The 19,870-nt window shown below is 48.9% G+C and overlaps 1 protein-coding gene across 8 annotated transcripts in view; it reads right to left on the reverse strand.

Annotated features, from left to right (window-relative positions):
* The window catches only part of GTF3C1 (general transcription factor IIIC subunit 1), a 73,343-nt gene that overhangs the window by 45,185 nt on the left and 8,288 nt on the right, over positions 1-19,870 (reverse strand). For all 8 annotated transcript variants that reach the window (XR_014235844.1, XM_082360789.1, XM_082360787.1 and 5 more), the window contains 2 exons: positions 15,386-15,509; positions 850-1,008 (listed from right to left, as the gene is read on the reverse strand). Coding sequence is in view for 7 of the 8 variants with exons in the window: in XM_082360789.1 (XP_082216915.1) it covers positions 850-1,008; positions 15,386-15,509 (283 nt within the window). In the remaining variant the exon portion in view is untranslated. Of the gene's footprint in view, positions 1-849; positions 1,009-15,385; positions 15,510-19,870 lie in introns of those variants that run through there.

Below are 19,870 nucleotides of genomic sequence, written 5' to 3' on the forward strand. Positions count from 1 at the left end.
CCGATCTGGATAATGGCAGTTTTGCTGTATTGTCCATGCATAAAAATAAACAGCAGAATGGAAAGAGGTGACTAGAATGTGTTCCTATGTTAAACTAGTAACATGCTAAAAGCGGGGATGAAAGGGTTATGGACAGCATTTCTCAAACTGTGTTCTGAGGAACAGATCCTGAGAGATGTTGAAGAGTTGATGGAAACAGCCAAACAGCCTTTCCTAAAGGCTGTGCTGATTTGCCAGGTGTTTTCGTACCTGCTGGCTGAACCAGATCTCCTGCAGCCCCTCCCCTTCTACTCTAGACATCCTCCGCTCCACAGCGACCTGCAGCCACACCATCTATGGCACTGGGTCACTGCTGTCTTACATAGATTTTAGGGGATTTAGGGGAAGGGGGAGGAATGGACAGAGACATGTTTCTTCCCCCTTCATCACAACAATCCCCAGGCTGCAATGATTCCAGACCAATTTTAGAAGTTGTTAGTGACTCTCAAATCTTTGAGTAGTAATATTAATAGGTAATTTTTTTAGTGCTTTCTACGTACCAGGCACTACACCAGATGTTTTAATCCTACTTATTCAGTCCTCTTACGTGCTAGGGGAGATATCCCCATTTTACAGATGAGGGAACTGAGGCTCGGAGACCTTGCTAAAGTCTCCAGCTGGCGGACAAGGGGCAGAGCAAGGACTCAAACTCAAATCTGACCCCAAAGCCTAAACTCTCAAGGGGACCGGGGGGCTTCCCGCTGCGTGACATTCTCGACAGCAGGGCCCTCTTTCAACATGTGACCAAAACACACCTCGACTCAAAGCTCGGAAACCCTGTGTATATGCAGGTAGGAGAACGGGACTTACTGAGCTCGTAGGTCTGTGTGAGCATGTCCCGCTCGTACACGATGTCCACCGGTGGCACAGCCTTGGAAATGGCCTCCTCGTCCTCGTCGTCATCCTGGTCTTCGACCTTCCGCTTGAACTCCTTCAGCAGCCTGAGGCAGCGCACCATGACGTCGGTCCCTGGGAACACAGGCACACGGTTCCATGATGACAAATCAGTGTGGCCCTGGGGGAGGCGGCTTCAGCAGACCCAGAGGCCCCGAGAAAGGCCGCACAGGGCATCGAGTTTGGAACATTTTACACTGCACACCTTGGGGCACGAGACCTGAATACTGACTCCATAAAACTGCTTTAAAAACAAAAAACATATTATTAGTGAACAAAGAAATGCAAATGAAAGGAATAATGAGGGGCCTGTTAAATAAACAGCAGCCTCTGCTTCAGACAAGCTCCATGACTACAGGAAACGTGCCTGTCTTTTCCCATCACCACCCCCTGCTCCCCCAGATAGTGCGTGGCACACAGCAGGCACATGGGCGGTATTGCTGAAAGGATGAATACAATCTTCTCCCTTTTAAGCCAATACCCGTTGCCACTAAGGTATGGCAGCAGTGTGAACAAATTCTACGACCTTTCCAGAGCATTTCGAGAGACCTTTAACTCCATGATTCCAAGGGTAGGAATTTACTCCAAGGAATAACTCAAAAAGAGGCAAAACTGCCAATAGTAAGAGGTCCAAACAGAACTCTTTAAAGACCCAGCTTCTGTGAACAATATAAATGACGACCAGGACTAAGGGCAGGACACGGACAAGTCACCACACTCTGCAGGTGAGTGCCTGCCTTCAGACAATCACAAGGCACCAGAACTCAACCTACGGAAGCACCATGTGGGGAAAATAACAAGCTCACGCCTATGGCTATAACACGAGGTACAAGGAAAAGGAAAAACATCTCGACACAACGTGCACTAACTCCTTTGATTCTGACAACCCTAGGAGGCATACAGATGAAGAAACTGAGGTACAGACGCGTTAACTAACTTGCCCAAACTCCCAGTAGCCTGTGACAGGGGCTAAGTGACTCAGGCAGGTGCCAGTCTCTGATATGGAAGAGATGGTTCTACACTATGATGTCCTATGATACTGACAGCAGGGAGGCAGAATAACAGCCCCTCAAGGATGTCCACGCTTTCATCCCTGGAACCTATGAACATGTTACCTGCCGTGGCAGAAGGGACTTGCAGGCATGATTAAGCTAAGGCTTTTTGTCGTCATGCTGGTGGTCAAGGATTTTGAGATTATCCTGGAATATCTGGCTGGGACCAGTATAACATCACAGAGTCCTTGTAAGAGGGAGGCAGGAGGATCAGAGTGAGAGATTGGAAGATGCTACGCTGCTGGCTTTGAAGATGGAAGGGACCACAAGCAAAGGAATGCAAGCAGAGTCTAGAAACTGGAAAAGGCCAGGAAATGGATTCTTTCCTAGAGCCTCCAGAAGGAGCACGGCCCTGCCGAAACCTCGATTTTAGTCCAATGACAGACTTCCAACCTTCAGAACGATAAAATAATGAGTTTGTGTTGTGTTAAGTCACTGTATTTGTAGTAATTGTTACAGCTGGGCTATCAGCAGCTTCTCCACCAGCGTCCATCAGCACACCGAGGTGCAGAATCCTCGGGTACCAGGGCAAGGAGCGGTGGCAGTGAAGCTGGTCTCTGCAACCCAGTGCCTCCTAAGCAGGAGCTGTGCCACTGAGGGCCTTGCTGTGAAAGGTGTGTGGAACACCCACACCAGGGCAGCACAGACTGATGTCTGAGCAGATCAAGTCCAATCACCCCAACTCGGGCAGGGGATTCTCTGTAGGTGGGGGACACAGCACGTGGTTTGCAGGTGAAGTTCACAAACAGTAAAGCATCTCAGGGGCCTGAACTCTGACATCAGAGACTTTACCCTCAGAGTCAGGTCCACAGAGGCTGACTCACCAGAACCCTCCAGGAGGGCTGGCCTGGGGCCAAAGGTCAGCAGGCGTGCGGGCACCCTCGGCAGGGCTCGGGCACCAGCTGATTCCCCTCCACTCCCGCCAGTGAGAGAAAATCCCCCAGTTCTCGACTTTTCATGAGAAGAAACACGAAGCCCGCGAAGCCGCGTCTGGCACAGCCTCCCTGCCCCTGGCTCCCTCTGCGCCTGCCAGGTCCTCCCTTGCTGCTTCCGAAGCTTTGCGCTTCGCTCCCGGCCTCTCCCTCCCAAGAGGGAAGCCCTGGGAACGAGGGGACTCCTGGGCCATCTGAATGGGTGAGAACTATTTCAAGGCTCCGGGGCCTGGGACTGGGTCCTCCCCGTGGCCAGCACCCCCAGCACGTGGGCAGAACACTGGCCGCCAAGCCACTCGCCACCTGGTCTTCCTCTCTGTCCTCTACCTTGAGCTACTGCCAAGCCCCTCAGCCCCCCTCTCACCCCTAAGCTGGTACTCACAGAGCGACCTCCTGCTCCTAACAATAAAACCACCACCACTCCTCGGACGCCTGCCAGGTCCCGGACGCTGACCTCAGCTCTCCCGGCGGGTTATATGGGTTAGTCCTCATCACAGCCGTAGGAGGTGGGCTACCATCCCTGTGTCATGCCTGAGAACGTGAGGAGCCAAGGGATTTGCCCAAACTCCCATCCCTTAGCAAGTGAGGAGCTGGGATTTACTGGGCAGTCCAGCCTCGAAGCCCAAGCCCTAAACCTTTGATGGCATACGGCCCCTGATTCAAAGATGCCCATGTGACTGAGAACAGCGGGTGACCCGGGGCAAGGGCCAGCCCGCGTGAGGGGCGACACAATGCAGCATTTATGGAGGCAGACAGACTCGCTCTCAGGCAAGAGCCCAGTGTGATTTTTTTCCCACACTTTTATGACTTCCTTAAGGGGCTAATTAGCCAAGAAAAGATACACAGAACAGCCCTCAAAGTAAGCTAAGTGGAAGAGGAAAAGCGTTACTAGTACACTCCTGGACTCTAAGGCAACAGAGGGAAACGCCCTCAGCCATCAGCCTGCTCCTCACGCCGAGGCAGCAGCTGTTCTCACCTGCATCCCCCGTCACAGCCTTCTCCTGATGGCACAGCTGCGTCCTCTGCTGACAGCCAGGACGGAAGGATGCCCAGAGGAGAGTGGGGATAAACGGGCTCCCGGGTCAGGCACATGTGGGTTTCAAGCTCAGCTCTGTAACTTTGGGGCGATGACTTGCTGTAGCTCTGTTCCCCACTCAGTGAAATGAGATGATGTTCTCCGCCTCACAGGTGAGCGTCAGCGAGACCCGAGACACGTCTGTACAGAGGCTGGCGTGGAGCCGTGGGCCAGGCATTGTGTTGTGAGCGTTACATAAATTAACCCATCAAATCTCGTGATCTGAGGCTGGCAGGCCCCTGTAAGCTGCACTGTACAGACGCGGAAGCTGAGGCACAGAAAAGTTAAGTAACTTGCTCAAAGCGACGGAGCTGTGAAGTGGCAGAGCTAGGATGTGACCCAGGCTGTCTGACTCTCAACTAACACAGCAGTTGCTCTTAATGGCATCACCGGCACCTAGCACCGTGCAAAGGCGTGACAAACAGGAGCTGAACTCAGGGTGGTTGGTCCCTTCCTGCCAGGTAGGAAAGCCCCACAACTGGCCCACGGTCGGGGTGACCTGGCTCCTGGGTCCCATGGGAACTCTCCCCTGCTCTGGTTCTGAGCATGGGGTTGAGGAAGGCGCCTAGACAGGCAGGCCGCTGGCTGGGGGAGGCTGAGGGTGACGCAGGAGGACCAGGCTGCTCCCTGCAGTCACGCCGGGAACTGTGAGCCCAGGACCAACAAGGAGCATGCGGCCCAGTGGGAGGAGGGGGAGTCCCAACACATCTCAAGGGGTGAGCTCCAGCATCTGAGGCTGGGCTGGGCAGGAGGCTGCTATGACTCATCCAGATGGCGCCTGGAGAGGTCTGGGGCCACAGGGTCTGCAGCTCTGCCTGTCCCTGAGCACAGCTGATTTCTCTGCCCTGAATCCCAACTGCACTTGTTTCTGTATCCGTCAGAGAGGTAAGCCCTGGTCATTCACCCACGCTGCATCTGTCGCTCGTCTTTCTCAACACACTGATGGCGGCAACGTTTCCCTTTCCTCAGGCCATGTCATTTGCATCTTTCCTTTGGAAAACCCTGCATGAGAGAGAGCGAGCCTGCACAGTGGTTAAGAATCTGGACTCTTCTGCCCGAGCTGGTGTGGGAACCTGGGCAAGCTGGTCGACCTCCCTCAGCCTCCACTGACTCGCCCGCAAACCAGGGCTGATGAGAAAGAATGTCAGCCTCGTGGGGCTGGGGGAGAGAGGCAGGAGAAAAAGCAGGTAAAGGATGGGGCACAGGGCAGTCTGAGCTTCATGGTCCAAGGGACCACTTGGAATTCGTTTCACCAGCTCTTTATGCATTTCCCATAGTTCTAGAGTTTTTTCCAGACTCAGAATTTCTATTTTTATTAAAATCCCTTCAGCTCATACTTGCCTTTTTTTTTTTGGCTGTGCTACGCAGCTTGCAGGATCTTAGTTCCCCAACCAGGGATCAAACCCGGGCCCCCTGCAGTGGGAGCGTGGAGTCTTAACCACTGGACCACCAGGGAAGTAAGTCCCTCATACTTGCTATTTTTAAGGGTATTGTTCCAGAGCACAAGGCAGCTGAAGTCAAAGCAGAAGGGGCTAGAGTGAGACTGGCCAGCAGACTCACGCAGGTGAACGTAGCCTGTCACTCCATCTGAGCTGCCACCTCGGTTACCTGCAACCGCCCTGGAGGAGTCGCGGTCCCGTTGATGACGGCCCCTGACCCCTGGGTGCAGGGTTTTCTTTCCAGGAACAAAAGGGAGGAGAAATACAACCGGCCAGATCACTGCTCGTGCTCTCAAACACACAAAGTTTTAGGCATTTTACACGCACAAAAACATGCGGCGTGCACTAAGGCCAGCATTTCCACACAAAGGAACCACGCAGTTCTTCTGTGTCAATGATCCAGGAAGGGCTCCACCTTAGCATGAAAAGCGCCTTAATTTAGACATCCTGAAGTTCCAAAAAGGAAGAAAGGAAGGACAGAATCTTTACTGAGTACCTGGGATGGGCCAGGCACTGCGTTAGGTCCTTTCACAGGCTATTTTACTTAACCATCGTGTGAATTCTGCAAGTTATTATCACCGTTTTAAGAAATAGGAAACTGAAGCTCAGAGGGCTCAAGTGATCTAAGTGGCCTTGGACCCAGCAGGTGGCCTTCCTTCCACACTAGGCCACATGGTTGGGCCTGAATTTCACATTTCTACCAGAAAGCACTGTTCCTTGTAAAGGAAAAGCCAGAGCGGCTGTGACGTAGAACCAACAGCCCGTGTGTCTCACATTCCCAATGAAACATCTCATCCGCCTCCTAGCAGAGTGGTACCCTCAACTGTGATCAACCAAGGAGGGAAAAAAAAGCAACAAATGAGCCCCAGGACAGACTTCCTCTTAAAGGGTCACAGACAAAGGGACAGTCCTACTAGTAAGCCAAGCAGAAGTTATGTAAATTCAGTGTTACCCCCTTCACTCCACCAGCACACACACACACACACACACACACACAAACACACACACACACCTGAATGGGGCTGGGCTGGTCAGTCATTCAGATAGTCTGGGAAACTGAAACTATAAGCAAGCCCATGGGACATTCTAAGGAGGTGACTGCCTTGGGTACCGGCAGAGAGGCCTAACCAGAGATGGAAGGACAGCATTCAGGGCGGCACCCAGAAGGACGGAAGGGGGTGCTGCAGCCCCCACCCAGGGCGATGGAGCAGGTGAAATGTCTGGACTCTGGAGTCAGTCCGTCTGGTGAGAACCTGCCTCTGCCTCTTACTGGCTGCATCAGCGTGGCTGAGTGATCCCACAGCCCTGTGCCTCAGGCTGCTCAGCTATGAAATGGGGACAAGAATAGCATCTTCCTCACAGAGTGCTCGGGACAGTGCTTGCTACTGCTTTATCATTACTGTTATCACCACCACAACCTCGCAAAAACAGAGCTTGGGGGCTCCAGTGTCAGACGGAGTCACCGGTGTTGAAAATGTCAGGAGGCTGCTTGGGGCCTTTCATTCAATTTCACAGCAATTATTCTGTGATGGGCCTAGAACGCATAAAGAAGGACAAGACAGGGTTCCCACCCCTGCAAAGGGTTGTGCCTGAGAGAGAGGCCAGGGAGCCTCGGACAGGGTGATTAGGCTTCACACAGGCCCGGGCGTGAACTCCGGCTCTACCGTGAGCGAGCTGTGAACCTGAGCCTCAGGCTTCTCATCTACAAGGCGGGGATAATTCTACAGCGTGTCTAGACTAACCTGGGAGTAAGGACTAAGGGAGTGAATGAGTTAAGTGCTCAGGGTACGCTATCCAGCTGGACGGCTACAGAGAAATCGGCTACAATGCGCTCAGGGCTCTGCTTCCAAAACCCACAGGGCTGGCAAACAAAAAGACTACGCAGGGGAAGGGAGAGAGGAGGGGCCATTTGGGTGGGATATTAAAGGATCCGGAAGAAACTGTCTTGGCAGAAGAGGACAGGCATTCTATGCAGATGGAAGGGCACCAGCAAAGGCAGAGGTGGAAAAGGACTGGCCGTTTGGGAAGGGGTGCTGGTGGGAGAGGCAGGAATGAGGATGAGAACGAAGAGGAGATTGCAGATGATTGCAGATGGTCTCTAGCCGAGCAGAGGTTTTATTTCTCATTCTGCAGGCATGACGGGAAGATACCGGGGGGGTGTGGAAGAAGGGCTGATGGAGGGGTCTCCTGCCCCCGGCCACCCAGGCCGCCTTCACCTTCACTTTCACCTTCAGAGCCACACTTTTCTGTGCTCACTCCCCTACCAGCACGGCCCAGCTCTGTGACCTTAGGCAAGTGATCTGTGCTTTAGTTGCTTATCAGCGAAGAATAGCACTGAGAAGATGGGGTGATAAAGGGATCAGAGTCAAAGAACTAACACTTGGCTCAGTGTCCCTCCAAGGTTCTTCCGCCCCGCGTCCCCCAAGGCACAAAATGGCTAACAAAGTGCGGAATCTCCCCTAGCCCCTTCCTCTTTTTCACGCCCTAAGACAAGCCATCAGAGTCAGAGGTCTCTCTGGCTAACTGTGCAAGGCAGCGCGGGTCCTGACAGCAGCACACACGGGGGCTCACACAGGTTTAGGAAACTGTGGGAACGGCCTCGGTCTAGAGGTTCAGTCATCCTTCAATATCTGGTGCGAGTACCACCTCCCGGACCCTCTGGACGGATCACTTAGGTCCCCAAAGCTCTTAGAGCGTGACCGACAGGCAGAACTTTCTCTAGGACTCCAAGCTGGGCGCTGTTCAAGAATGAAACCTCACCACGCAGACACCTCTCAGTCACTTTACTGGCCACACAGACACCTCTCAGTCACTTTACTGGCCACGCAGACACCTCTCAGTCACTTTACTGGCCCCCTGAACGTCTCTGTGGCCAGGCTGCTCACCTGTAGGCCAGCCCTGTGCTCACAGGTCCCAGCACTTGCCTTCGGGCTCTTCCAAGCATGGGGAGGGAGCCTTCCCTTCTCATCCCTCAATCATACCACAGAAAGTTCTCAAAGGACAATGTCGCCAGTCCCTCACCTCCGAGGCACATCTGCTGTTGTCTGTCCCCGTCTCATTCTCCAGAATTCTGCCCCAGACCTCACCGCCCTTCCCCCCGTTGCCAGCCTGCTCCTTCCACCCCACAGACCAGGCAGGCCCATCTTCCTGCTCAGGGGGGTCGATGGAGCGGCCAGCAGGCTTGAGCCCGTGTTCCCTCCTGGGGGGGACACAGAGGAAAGGACTGTTTTCCCACAAGGGCACCCTCCAGGTGCCTGTGCCCCCTCAACCCCAGTGAAGTCACCCAAGGCCCAGAATTTATGCCACTGAGGATTCTACCCCTTTCTCTACTCTTTTAAGTTCCTGCCTTTAATAGTTTTTGCCATATTAAAAGGTCTATTTTATTCATCTTAATTATTGAGAGTAATTATCTTCATATTTTAGCTAGAGTCCTTTAATCAATCTTGTCACTTTTAACTTAGAGAAATCTCGCTATTTTTAACTGTTTGACCTGTTTTCCCCTCGAGCACCATTCATTTTCTAGGCTTTAAACTTTCCTGACAATCTTCTATTCTTTTCATGTTTATGCTCGCCCTTTATCCTGTGTTTCTGATCTTCATTCTTTTTAATTCTGGTTTCAAAGATCTTTTAAACCTTTATATTTATTTTATTGTATTTTAATCCTTCTTAGTATGGCTCATGTCTCTTTTTTCTTAGCTTCTATACTTTAATCCTACTGTAACATTTTAAATGTCCCCTTCTGCCATTTTAATGACCATAATTTAGTTTGCTGTACCCTGTTTTAAGTGTTTGTTGGATTTGGTTTTCAATTTTATTGTAATTTTAACAGCTTTATTGAGATATAATTCATACACCACACAATTCACCTGTTTAAACTATACAAGTCAGTGGTTTTTTAGTATATTCACAGGTATGTGCACCCATCACAAGTCAGTTCTAGAACATTTTCGTCACCTCAAATCCTTTAGCTATCACCCCTCTGTGCCCCCAACCCAGCCCTAAGCACTCACTAATCTACTGTCCTATTCTGGACTCACCCCTAAATGGAATCCCATAGTCATGGCCTTTTGTGATTGGCTTCTTTCTCCATTGAATGATCATGGCACCCTGGCTGAAAAGTCAGTTGACCACAGATGTGTGGGTTTATTTCTGGACTCTCAATTCTATTCCATCAGTCTCTAATTCTATCCTTGTGCCAGCACCATGCTGTCTGTATTACTGTTGCTTTGTAGTAAGTTTTGAAATTACAATGTGTGAGTCCTCTTACTGGATTCTTCTTTTTCAGGATTGTTTTAGCTTTCTACATACACTCTAATTCCATATGAATTTTAGAATTAGTTTATTGATTTCCACAAAGAAATCAGCTGGGATTCTTATAGGAATTGCGTGGAATCTGAAGATCAGTTTGGGGAGTCCTGACATCTTAACAATGTTAAGTCTTCTGATCTATGAACAGGGGATATTTTCCCATTTACTTAGATCTTAAGTCTCTGTCAATATTTTGTAGTTTTCAGAGTATATGTTTTGTACTTGTTTTGTTAAATTTATTCCTAAGTATTTTATTCTTTTTGATACTATTGTGAACAGAATTGTTTTCTTAATTTCATTTTTGGACTGTTCATTACAAGGGTAAAGAAATACAACTGATTTTTGTATATTGATCTTGTCCTGCTACCTTGTTGAACTTGTTTTTTATTTTTGAAAAGTCACAGGGCAACAGCTTGGGGGAAGAGTACACACCATAAGCAGGGAGGTACAGACACTAGAACCACCCCATCCTCTTCACAGCTGGACTCACCTTGCCACTGAACCTGGGAAACCCGCTAAATGCCTGTCTCAGTCATTAGCCCCAGGGAGCACAACTTCTGTCTTCTGACTGTGATCCTTTTCTGAGGGATTACAAAGTTAACTTCTATTTCTCTTCCTTTCTGTCCTCAGCACAATTTAACAAACACAGAATGACTGCTAAACACTTGAAGAAAATAATCCAAATTTGCAAAACACATCAGTTTAGGTGACTGTTTTCATTACCAAGATATTTTTGCCTTTTGCAAAACAGATCACTGCAGCTTTCTGTAACACATTTGAAATATGCCCGAAATCCAAACTCTTTGTTTATGGCCTTTTAGAAACACTCATATATATCCAGGCGCACCTGTAAATTTACATGAAGCAATACGTCATCTTTACTTATTATTTAAGTCTTGTCTACTCCATAAGAGCTTGGAGGGAAGGTTTTATGTTAATTTTGCAAACTGGGAAGACACAGCTCAAGGCAAGAAAAGACTAAAAAGCTGTGCATTCATCCCTTGTCTCCTGCGCGAGGAAAGTCACTGAAGGGGCACCTAATTAAATTAAATTGGCTAAACATTTACTTAGCACCTACTCTGCTCCCAGCAGACAATGCACAGACATTAAGGACAGAAAGTATGTGAGGGGTGCGGCCGCCACCCTCAAGGAGGGTGGCTTAGTTGGGAATAAGTCACACAGATAAATAGCTGAGACACAGCGTGGCAGGCCTGTCCATGAGCCTAAACAGCTGAGAGGTGGTGACAAGACCACGCGGGGATGAGATGAGCCTCCTGAACGGTCAGGAATGGGCTCACTGCGCGTGTGCGTGACAATCTAAAAATGCTGTCATCTCATCGTCGTAGGTATTTGCCCTCTTAATCTCACCACTGACACCCTTAGTGCCCAGTCTCTGAGCCGTGCTGATCCTTCTTCCCAGCACTGGGCCTCCAGAAAACTAGGACCACTCATGGTGTGATGAGGACACCCCTTCAAGGGTTAGGCAGACGACATACCCAGACTGAAGCCAGCTGCGGGTTAAACAGCAGCTGAATAAATGGGGAAGGTGACTGGGGGAAGGTGGGTTCCCTCAACAGGGGGTGGCACACCTCTCTGCCTCACCAATTGCTATTAAAGAAATGCAGTTCAACGTTGCCTCGTTTTATTTTTACAGAAAAGTTGAAAGGCTGACTTTGTAGGTGAAATTTCTGATTTTTAAATGCCAACAACTACAATTAAAACAAACACCATGAGGCCAACAAAATACACTGCCAGATGTGGCCCAAAGGCCCTGCTCTGTGTACACTGTCGCCTGTAAGCTCCACGACACTCTGGAAAGATATATATTATTATTCCAGATAATCCTGATGAGGAAGCTGAGGCAGAGAGAGGTCAAAATTTGATGAAGGACTCCCCAACAGGAAGTGACAGGACAAGAATTCTAACCCAGGGGCTTCCCTGGTGGTGCAGTGGTTAGGAATCCGCCTGCCAATGCAGGGGACACGGGTTCGTGCCCTGGTCCGGGAAGATCCCACATGCCGTGGAGCGGCTAGGCCCGCGAGCCACAACTACTGAGCCTGCGCGTCTGGAGCCTGTGCTCCACAACGGGAGAGGCTGCGACAGTGAGAGACCCGCGCACCACGATGAAGAGTGGCCCCCGCTTGCCGCAACTGGAGAAAGCCTTTGCACAGAAATGAAGACCCAACACAGCCATAAATAAATAATAAATAAATAAATAAATAAATAAATAAATAAATAAATAAATAAATAAATAAATTAATTAATTAATTTATATATATGTATAAAAAAAAGAATTCTAACCCAGGCTGTCTTACATCAAAAGTCCATTCAGGTGTGATAGTCTCAAGGGGCTACTTTGAATTTCCAAGGACCTCAAGCCATGGAGAAGCCCAGCAAAAAAAGTTATTTAAGGCTATTTCTCTCTTAATTTCCCTTTACTCTAAAAAAATTACTCATCTGCTTATTTTTAATGCCTTTCTTTCAATAGGTCAGGAAATAAGAATGCTTATTAGATCCACAGGTCATGATCTTTTAAGCATTCAGATAATCATATTTCCAAGCCAAATGTTAGGTGGGAACCCCCAGCACACCTCTCAGTTCCTGAAGCCTTTTCTTCCCTGCCTCAGGACCCAGCGGAACTTCCTGGTTTCCTGTCCACTTAAAGGCTGATGCTCCCCACCCCTTCCCCTGAGGAACTCCAGTCATTCAACCAGTCACACATCTACTCAGCACTTAAGACACTCAAAGATGAAGTCTGCTCTTGGGGGGCTTTCCTACCTCCAGGGGCTCCTGCCTTTTATACACCTGTTGTGTGGTAATATCTGTGTGTTACCATCTCCTCCAAAAGACTTAGACACAGGGAAGTCAGACGGGGGGGCAGTGATTCCATTAACTAAATGAGGAAGCAAAGGAAGAGACACAGCTCCCTCAGACTGGCAGCTCGGTCACTCAGCAAGCATACCACCTCCCTCCTGCAGGCACCAAGCCAAGTACTGGGGACGCCGTGGTCTGTCCTCATCCAGCAAACATTCTCTGGAGCTGTTAGTGAGGCCAGTCTCCACAGGTTACTTGCTATGCCCACATAGTCAAGCACACAGGCCTTAAGTTTTTAAAAATTACACACCTTTTAGTTTTACTTGGCGTTCATAACTTTTTTCCATTTGCTTGGTTTTCTCTGTGCCCATATCGAATTCACACTCAGACTCTCTGCTAGCATACAAATTTCCCTTCACACATTCACAGGCACTAGGCAACTGATCCTTTGCATGGACTTCCGTCCCCCACCCCCCCACGTCTGTCATCATGATTTCCCTTCATCATCTCTCCAGGCTTTCCATTGTCCCCCCTCTTCCTGGACCCCATGCTTTCCTGTCTCTTGGCTTAGCCTGTCAGTTGGTGGTGTACATCCTCCTGTAGCTTCCTAAAAGGGAACTTGGGAGATTAGAGATGAATTGTTTCTAATCCGCATGTATGAAAATGTGTGAGGTCCTTATTCTCACACCTCACTGATTGGAAGATTCCAGGGTGAAAGTCCATCCCCTTCAGAAAGTTGATGGTGTTGCTCCAAGCTCTCTAGCTTCCGTTACTACTGGGAAGTCTGATGTCTCCTCTCTGGAGGCTCTTCAGGCCCCAGACTTCTGAAGTCTCAGGCTGTTGGATCCTGGTGTGGGTTTCTTTATGTTCATCATGCTAGACATCTGCCAGGTCTTTTGATCTAGGACTTAACATCCTTCAGATCTGGGAAAATTCCGTGTCATTTCCCGTCATCTCCTCCCCTGCACACACACTCCCTCCCCCTACTATGAACTTGAACTCCTACTGTGTGGACATTGGGTCTTTTAGGCTCAGCTTCTTATTTTCAACTTAAACTCTCCTATTTCCATCCCTTTTGAGTTTCTGTTCTTTACAGGAGATTTTCTCAACTTTATCTCACTATCTTTCCTTCTACCAAATTTTTTATTGCAATAGTCATATTTCTTTTATTTCCAAGAGCTCTTTTTTATTTTCTGCATGTCCCTCCTTTATAGCCTCTTGCTCTGGTTTCATGGATGCAGTACCTTCCTTCTCTCTCCTTTCCTTTTTTTCTGCTCCTCAATTTTTTTCTATTTCCTAAGTTAGTTTGTTTCTCTTACATTCATGATAGAGTTCTCAAATGCTTGGTGAAACGTTAAAATGCTTCATTAAAATACTGCTGTACATTAAAAGTCCTGTGTTTTGCAGGGTCGGGAAGAGAAAGGGAGAGGCTGCCATTGTGTGGGCTTCCGTGAAGCGTAAGCAGGCAGAGGCTGGCTATTTTGCTAGGAAACCCCTAAATTTCAGGATCTAGAAGACTTTTCTCTTGGACTGGTCAGTTTCTGCAGAAAAGAAGCCTCCAGCCTCTGGCCTTAGGGACTGTAAGCCTGGCTGCCAGTGTTTTAGGAGCCACAGGGGGAAAGGCAGTGAAGAATCCTACCTCATTGTGTATAGAGATTATCTCAGACCGCCTGTTATCAGCACTGTACCCTGTCCCCAGCTGCATCTCATGTCTGAGAGTCTCAAAAGCCTCCAGTGCATCTTCTCTTGAGGTTAAGTCCAAGGAATGAGGAATCACTGGAGGTACTAACGAGGAAAGACTAACCCACGAAGTCCAGACCTCTGTCTTTGTGGGAAAGGGCTTGTTACCTGGCTATGCCAAGTAGGGGAGGGGACCTGGGGGTGCAATGGCTCTTCACAGACTATTAAACCAATCCTCTTGTCTCTAGCCCCATCCAGACTGGTGCTTTCAGAGGTCCCTGGTTTATTTCAGGTTTGAGGTGTCCACTCTTGGCTACTGCCCCGCACAAGCATTTAGCTTTCCCAGTCTGCTCGGTCAGTTACCATTTGTACATCTGCCTTTGAGCACAAAAATGTAGACAACTCTCCCTGCCGTCACTTCCTGTCCTATTCTCTTTGTACTTGCAGGTTTATTCCTTTTATAGCCTATCATCACTAGGAAGGAGTTGGAAGAGTGCAGAAAAACACATCTATTCCTTCTGTCATCTTTTACTGAAAGCTCTGACCCTAAGATTTTTAAACAACTTTGGTTAATCAGGAGGGGTTAAACAGCATGGGATAAAAATCAAGAACTGAGAAAAATAAAGGACTAAGGAAGGTTTTTAAAGTTTCAGAGTCTATTGTCCCTAGTTTAACTTTCTTAGAAGGTTCAAATCCCACCTCCACCACTTCCTGATTGCTTAACCTCATGTAAGTTACTTAGCATCTCTTAACTTTAATTTTCTTACCTGTAAAATGGTAATGATACCACCTACTTTGCAGGGCTAGAAAATGCAATCATGCAACACACAGATCAGGTACTTAAAAAATACTGGCTTAGCATAAGAAGGAAAAGATAAATTTTGGTTTCTGGACACCAGGAATGGGAGATGTTGGAGGGACATCCATATAGAGATGTTTGCTGGGAGTCAGAATGGGTTTCATTCAGCAAACGTTTCCTGAGCGCTTTTTATATAGGAGGTCCTGAGCCAGGCGCTGAGGAACAGAGTTGAAAAAATAACGTGAAATCATCCTACCTCAGGGCAGAACGTGGTAAGAGGGACGGGCTGGCACTTAGAGGGGAGAAGTGAAAACTGTCCGTGCAGCCCGGGGAGGAACCGAGACTGCCTTTACCTTTCTTGGTCTTGCAAGGTCCACGTTCAGGGTGGATCTCTTGTAAGGGAAGAGGCACCACCTTGGCCAGCCCCGCGTTCAGCATGTACTGGTACAGACGCTTAAATGTCCTCTCGCACAGCCCCTGCAAAATTGAAATGCTGCTGTTAGGTAGAGCAAGGTGTTTGAAACTATTCGAGGGTCATGTAAACGAACAAGTGGGGACCTGAGTTAACTGATGATCTTGAATGAGGAAACACTGGAGGCACTAATGAGAAAATACTGCCAAGCTACCTTGTCCAGGGAACAAAATGAGTCTGCAGCAGCATATAAACCATCCTTTTGATTATGAGTGGGGAAAGAGATTTCCCTACAAAGATCCTGAAAGGATGCACCTGAAAGGGGTGAGAATGAGGCAGATGGGGGCAGCACTAGAAAATTTTCACTGTATACCTTTTCATATTGTTTTGGTTTTTTTAAACAGGTAAGTGTATTATTAATTATTAATAGATATATACATACATACACACACCTCTCACAGGCAGTGGAAGAGAAAAAATTAAATTTAAGAACTTTAAAAAAAATTTAGTCTATCTGTGAAGTTTCAACAAAATGAGGCCGAGTACCTCCACCCCATCACTCACATTTCTGCGAGGAGGCAACACAATCAAAATGACCCAAAGCGCCCCTAACTGTCGAGGTTACCAACGAGCAGCCTCCAGTGCAGGCCGTGTTTTTTCATCTACACGTTTTTTTTGAAAAAAGTAATTTACTTGCCAACATTGAAAAGTGAGAGAGTTCATGTTAAAAAAAACAGATTCTGGCTTCTCTTGAAAAACAGGATCTGGCAACAAATCCTAGGCCTGTGGTTCCTCCCAGCATCAGCCAGTGGGAGGTGAGGACCAGCTGCTCCCTCCAGACAGGCACGCCCGACCCGGACGCCCTGGCCTTCTCTGCCCATCAGACCCCTTACATGGTGAGGCCGAAGGTCAGTTCCTGTTTATCACCATTTTTGTGCTGCTTTTCTCTCATGACAGTTAAGAGGAAAGTTGAATAATTCTTGAATCCATATTGATATAAAAAAAATTTTTTTTTTTTTTTGCCCACGCCACATGGCTTGCAGGATCTCAGTTCCCCAACCAGGGATTGAACGTGGGCCACAGCAGTGAAAGCGTTGAATCCTAACCACTAAACCACCAGGGAACTCCCTCAAAAAATTATTTTACACTTGGCCTGTTTCACTAATCCGTACCACCCTCCTGGCCACTACTAGCATTTGATTTTGCCACCTCTGGACGACAGGCAGGTTACCACCTGAAAAGCAGGAGGCACTTGCGACTAAGAGTGGTTCATGGCACCTCCCAGGTTTCCTCTTACACTCTCGGGGGGAGAGAGGCAGCATATGTCTGAGGGCTGCTGCCACCACCCACGTATGTGTGATCACCTCTCGGAGGAGCCAGTACGCTAACTGCTGGGCAGCAGAACATATTGTTATCAAAGAAATACAGACAACTCACATATGGCTCATTTAACCTGCTGGCTGGTAAATGGCACCTCTTGTTAATCCAGCCGTGCCCCCAGCGTCATGGAAAGACCCTACGGAAACGCATCCATCAAAGCCTAGCCCTCAACATATGGCCCTGAGCCCTGGACCATCCTATGGGGGGCTGCCATCAAGGACTCACATCATCTGCCCAGAGGATGGAGGATGACACGGTCCTTCCCTTACGGGGGGGCCACCGTTGAGGACTTGCACGATCTGCCCAGTTAAAGAAAGTGGCCTTCCCCACTCCCCCCAAAAGACAGCATCCATATTCACGGCGTCCACCTCATCCAGAGGTTAATTATTCACTAAATCCTGCTCAGCCTTCTCTGACCCCTATTTCCAGCTGCTGACTAAACATCACCAAGTCAAAGTCCCAGAAGATCTTCATACTCAATAAATCCTAAAATCAAATTTGCCACGTGCCTCAATCTCAGGCAAACTCATTCCTCTTTCTGAACTCTCTACTTTCATTGTACGCTCATTCAACAAATCTGGGCTCAGCATCTCCGTGGGCCAGGCCATCCCTCATGGTGGGGGGTGGCAGGCGCGGTCCCTGCCCTCAGGAGCCCGCCCTCCAGCTCTGGTCCACTCCAGGGAGGGGCTGCCACTCACGCTGGACAACAGAGTCCTTCTCCTTTGTTCCTCCCCACACCCGACACCCACACCCCGGCTTCAGTCACTCACCAAGTCCTGCTAGTGCCACCCCCCAAATGTCACCAACAATTCAAGCCGTCACCCACCCTACCTGAGGCCACAGCACCCACCTCCCCTCCCTGCCTCCAATCTCCTCCCCATCCATCAGTTCATTTCCCAAACGCTCAAACTGCAGTTTACCAGGCTAAAGGCTGAAACCCAAGTCCTCAGCCTGGCAATTGAGACCTTCCTTATCTGGCTCCAACTTTCCTTTCCAGCCATGTCTCTTACTACTCCCGCCGGGCACGCTGCCGCCTCGCTGCCCCCTGTGTCACTGCCAACCTCGGAAACACCCCATCACCTCCCACAGCTCCACGCCTTTGCTCCCGCCCGTCTCCTCTGCCTGAAAGATGGTCTCTCCTCTGTCGGATGACGCTGACTTCATCTTCAAAGCCCAGCTCAACTGGAACTGGCTCTACAAAGCTTTTCCCATCTCTCCTTTCACGCAACTCAAACACATCCTTCCAAGGAGCAGTCTGGCCTGAGTGTGTGGTCACACGTCAGCCCCTCCAATTAGACTGCTCTGCGACATCGTAAGACTGTCATCCTGGTTAATTTTTGCCATGGTGGTGCGAAACACAGTTCTGACTCCAAACAGACACTCACTAAAGTATCTGTCGCATGAATAAATAAATAAAATAAACAGTGTCCTGTATCAGTCAAATCTTGTCACTTAGATCGTCCACAGCATTGACCTGAGACTGCTCAGTTTCTCTACCCTTGAGTGACTCAGCAGGGCAGAGGGTTTCGATCTTCAGTGTCTGCATGGGCTGGACGAACAATATAAAGAACAAAGCGGGCAGATATTTGAGCTTGCAGGAGTTTCCTTCATCTTGACTAGGGCCTCTCAGGAAGAGGCCTTATCAGTCTACCTTTTATTCCCCACTTTTGACAGACACTCAGACACTGAGAAATATTTCTCTCCTCCTGAACAGCAGTGCTCATGGAGTGACAAATGGCACTGCCTGGGCGTCTGAGAGCTGACAGGAGGTAAGGGGCCTGGGGTGGGCGGCCAGCACACAGCCAGCTCCAGATAACTGCTATCACAAGAGACCACGGGCCCAGGCTGGCCAGAGCCTCTGATATTTCAAGGGAAGCTGGTAACCTAGATTGTGAGGCAAAATCTCAATTTTTAAAAGATGCTAGGTCAAAGTTCTTTTTAACAATGTGCAGGCCGAATCTGACCCACAAGCTTTGGTTTATAACCTCTGCTTTAAAGAGGCTTGGGCATACAGTGCATTTAGCAGGAAGGGAGAGAGCCCTTCCCTCAGCGCAGTGAAATCAGAGAGCAGAGCCCCCCCGGGGCCAGCACAAGGCGAGGAGGAAGAAGGATCTACCTGGACTCTACAACCAGACTCCAAGCCATGCTCCTCTGGGGACTAATTACTATCACCCCAAATCCTGACTTCAAATCGTACTGTTTAACCTACAGGGCAGTTTTACTTTCCTCCCGTTTCCAGTGTTGGCTCTTTCCTAACTTCTACCGAAGAGGGCTCAAATCAGACCGGAAGCGGCATCACCCCTGTGCTTTCTTCCTCCCACTCTCACTTCATCACTGCCTCTGTTCCTGGACCCAAAGATGAAGCAGGTCCATAACTGCTTTTCTCCCTGTGTTGTCTCTCCTTCTCAGTAGTCACTCTGTTATTTCAGCATAAAACCACTGGGAACAAAATTACAAGCTTGATTACGAAAGTAAATGTAAATGCCCAGATTCACCATTCCACAGGAACTTTTATAGCAGGACTTGGCGCAAATCCCCGGGAAAACTGGAGGCCACCCAAGAGCAGGAAGGACTTAAAGACTGAGCCCTTTTTCATTCTGTAAAGCAAAGGAAAGTTCTGCTGGTTTCATGGCTATGTAACAGGGAAGAGCCAATTTTGACTCCATGTTGATCTGTTTGACTTTAACCTTTGCTTTCCGTTGCTTTTGTTATTATAATCATACATAATGACCTGCCTCAGGGAACCCTGCCCCTCTGCCTGAAAGTTGAACTAAAGTGCCTTTGTTCAGCTCACAGGGAGACAATCTGACCCTGCCCACCGGTGAATGGCTGCTGAGAAGAAGAAATTAACATACCCCCTCCCGGATGCTGGCCAAGCCAGGCAAAACTAATGGCCATTTTACTTTACTTCCTCACCTCCTACCCCGCTCTGTTCTATAAAAAAAACTGGCATCCAGACCTGGATAGGAAGGTTTTTGGGGACCCTAGTCCGCATCTTCTCGGTCTGCCGACTTTCCTAATAAAGTCATTATCCCTTGCCTCAACA

This window comes from Balaenoptera borealis (assembly GCF_965194805.1).
Source record: "Balaenoptera borealis genome assembly, chromosome: 16".
NCBI lineage: Eukaryota > Metazoa > Chordata > Mammalia > Artiodactyla > Balaenopteridae > Balaenoptera > Balaenoptera borealis.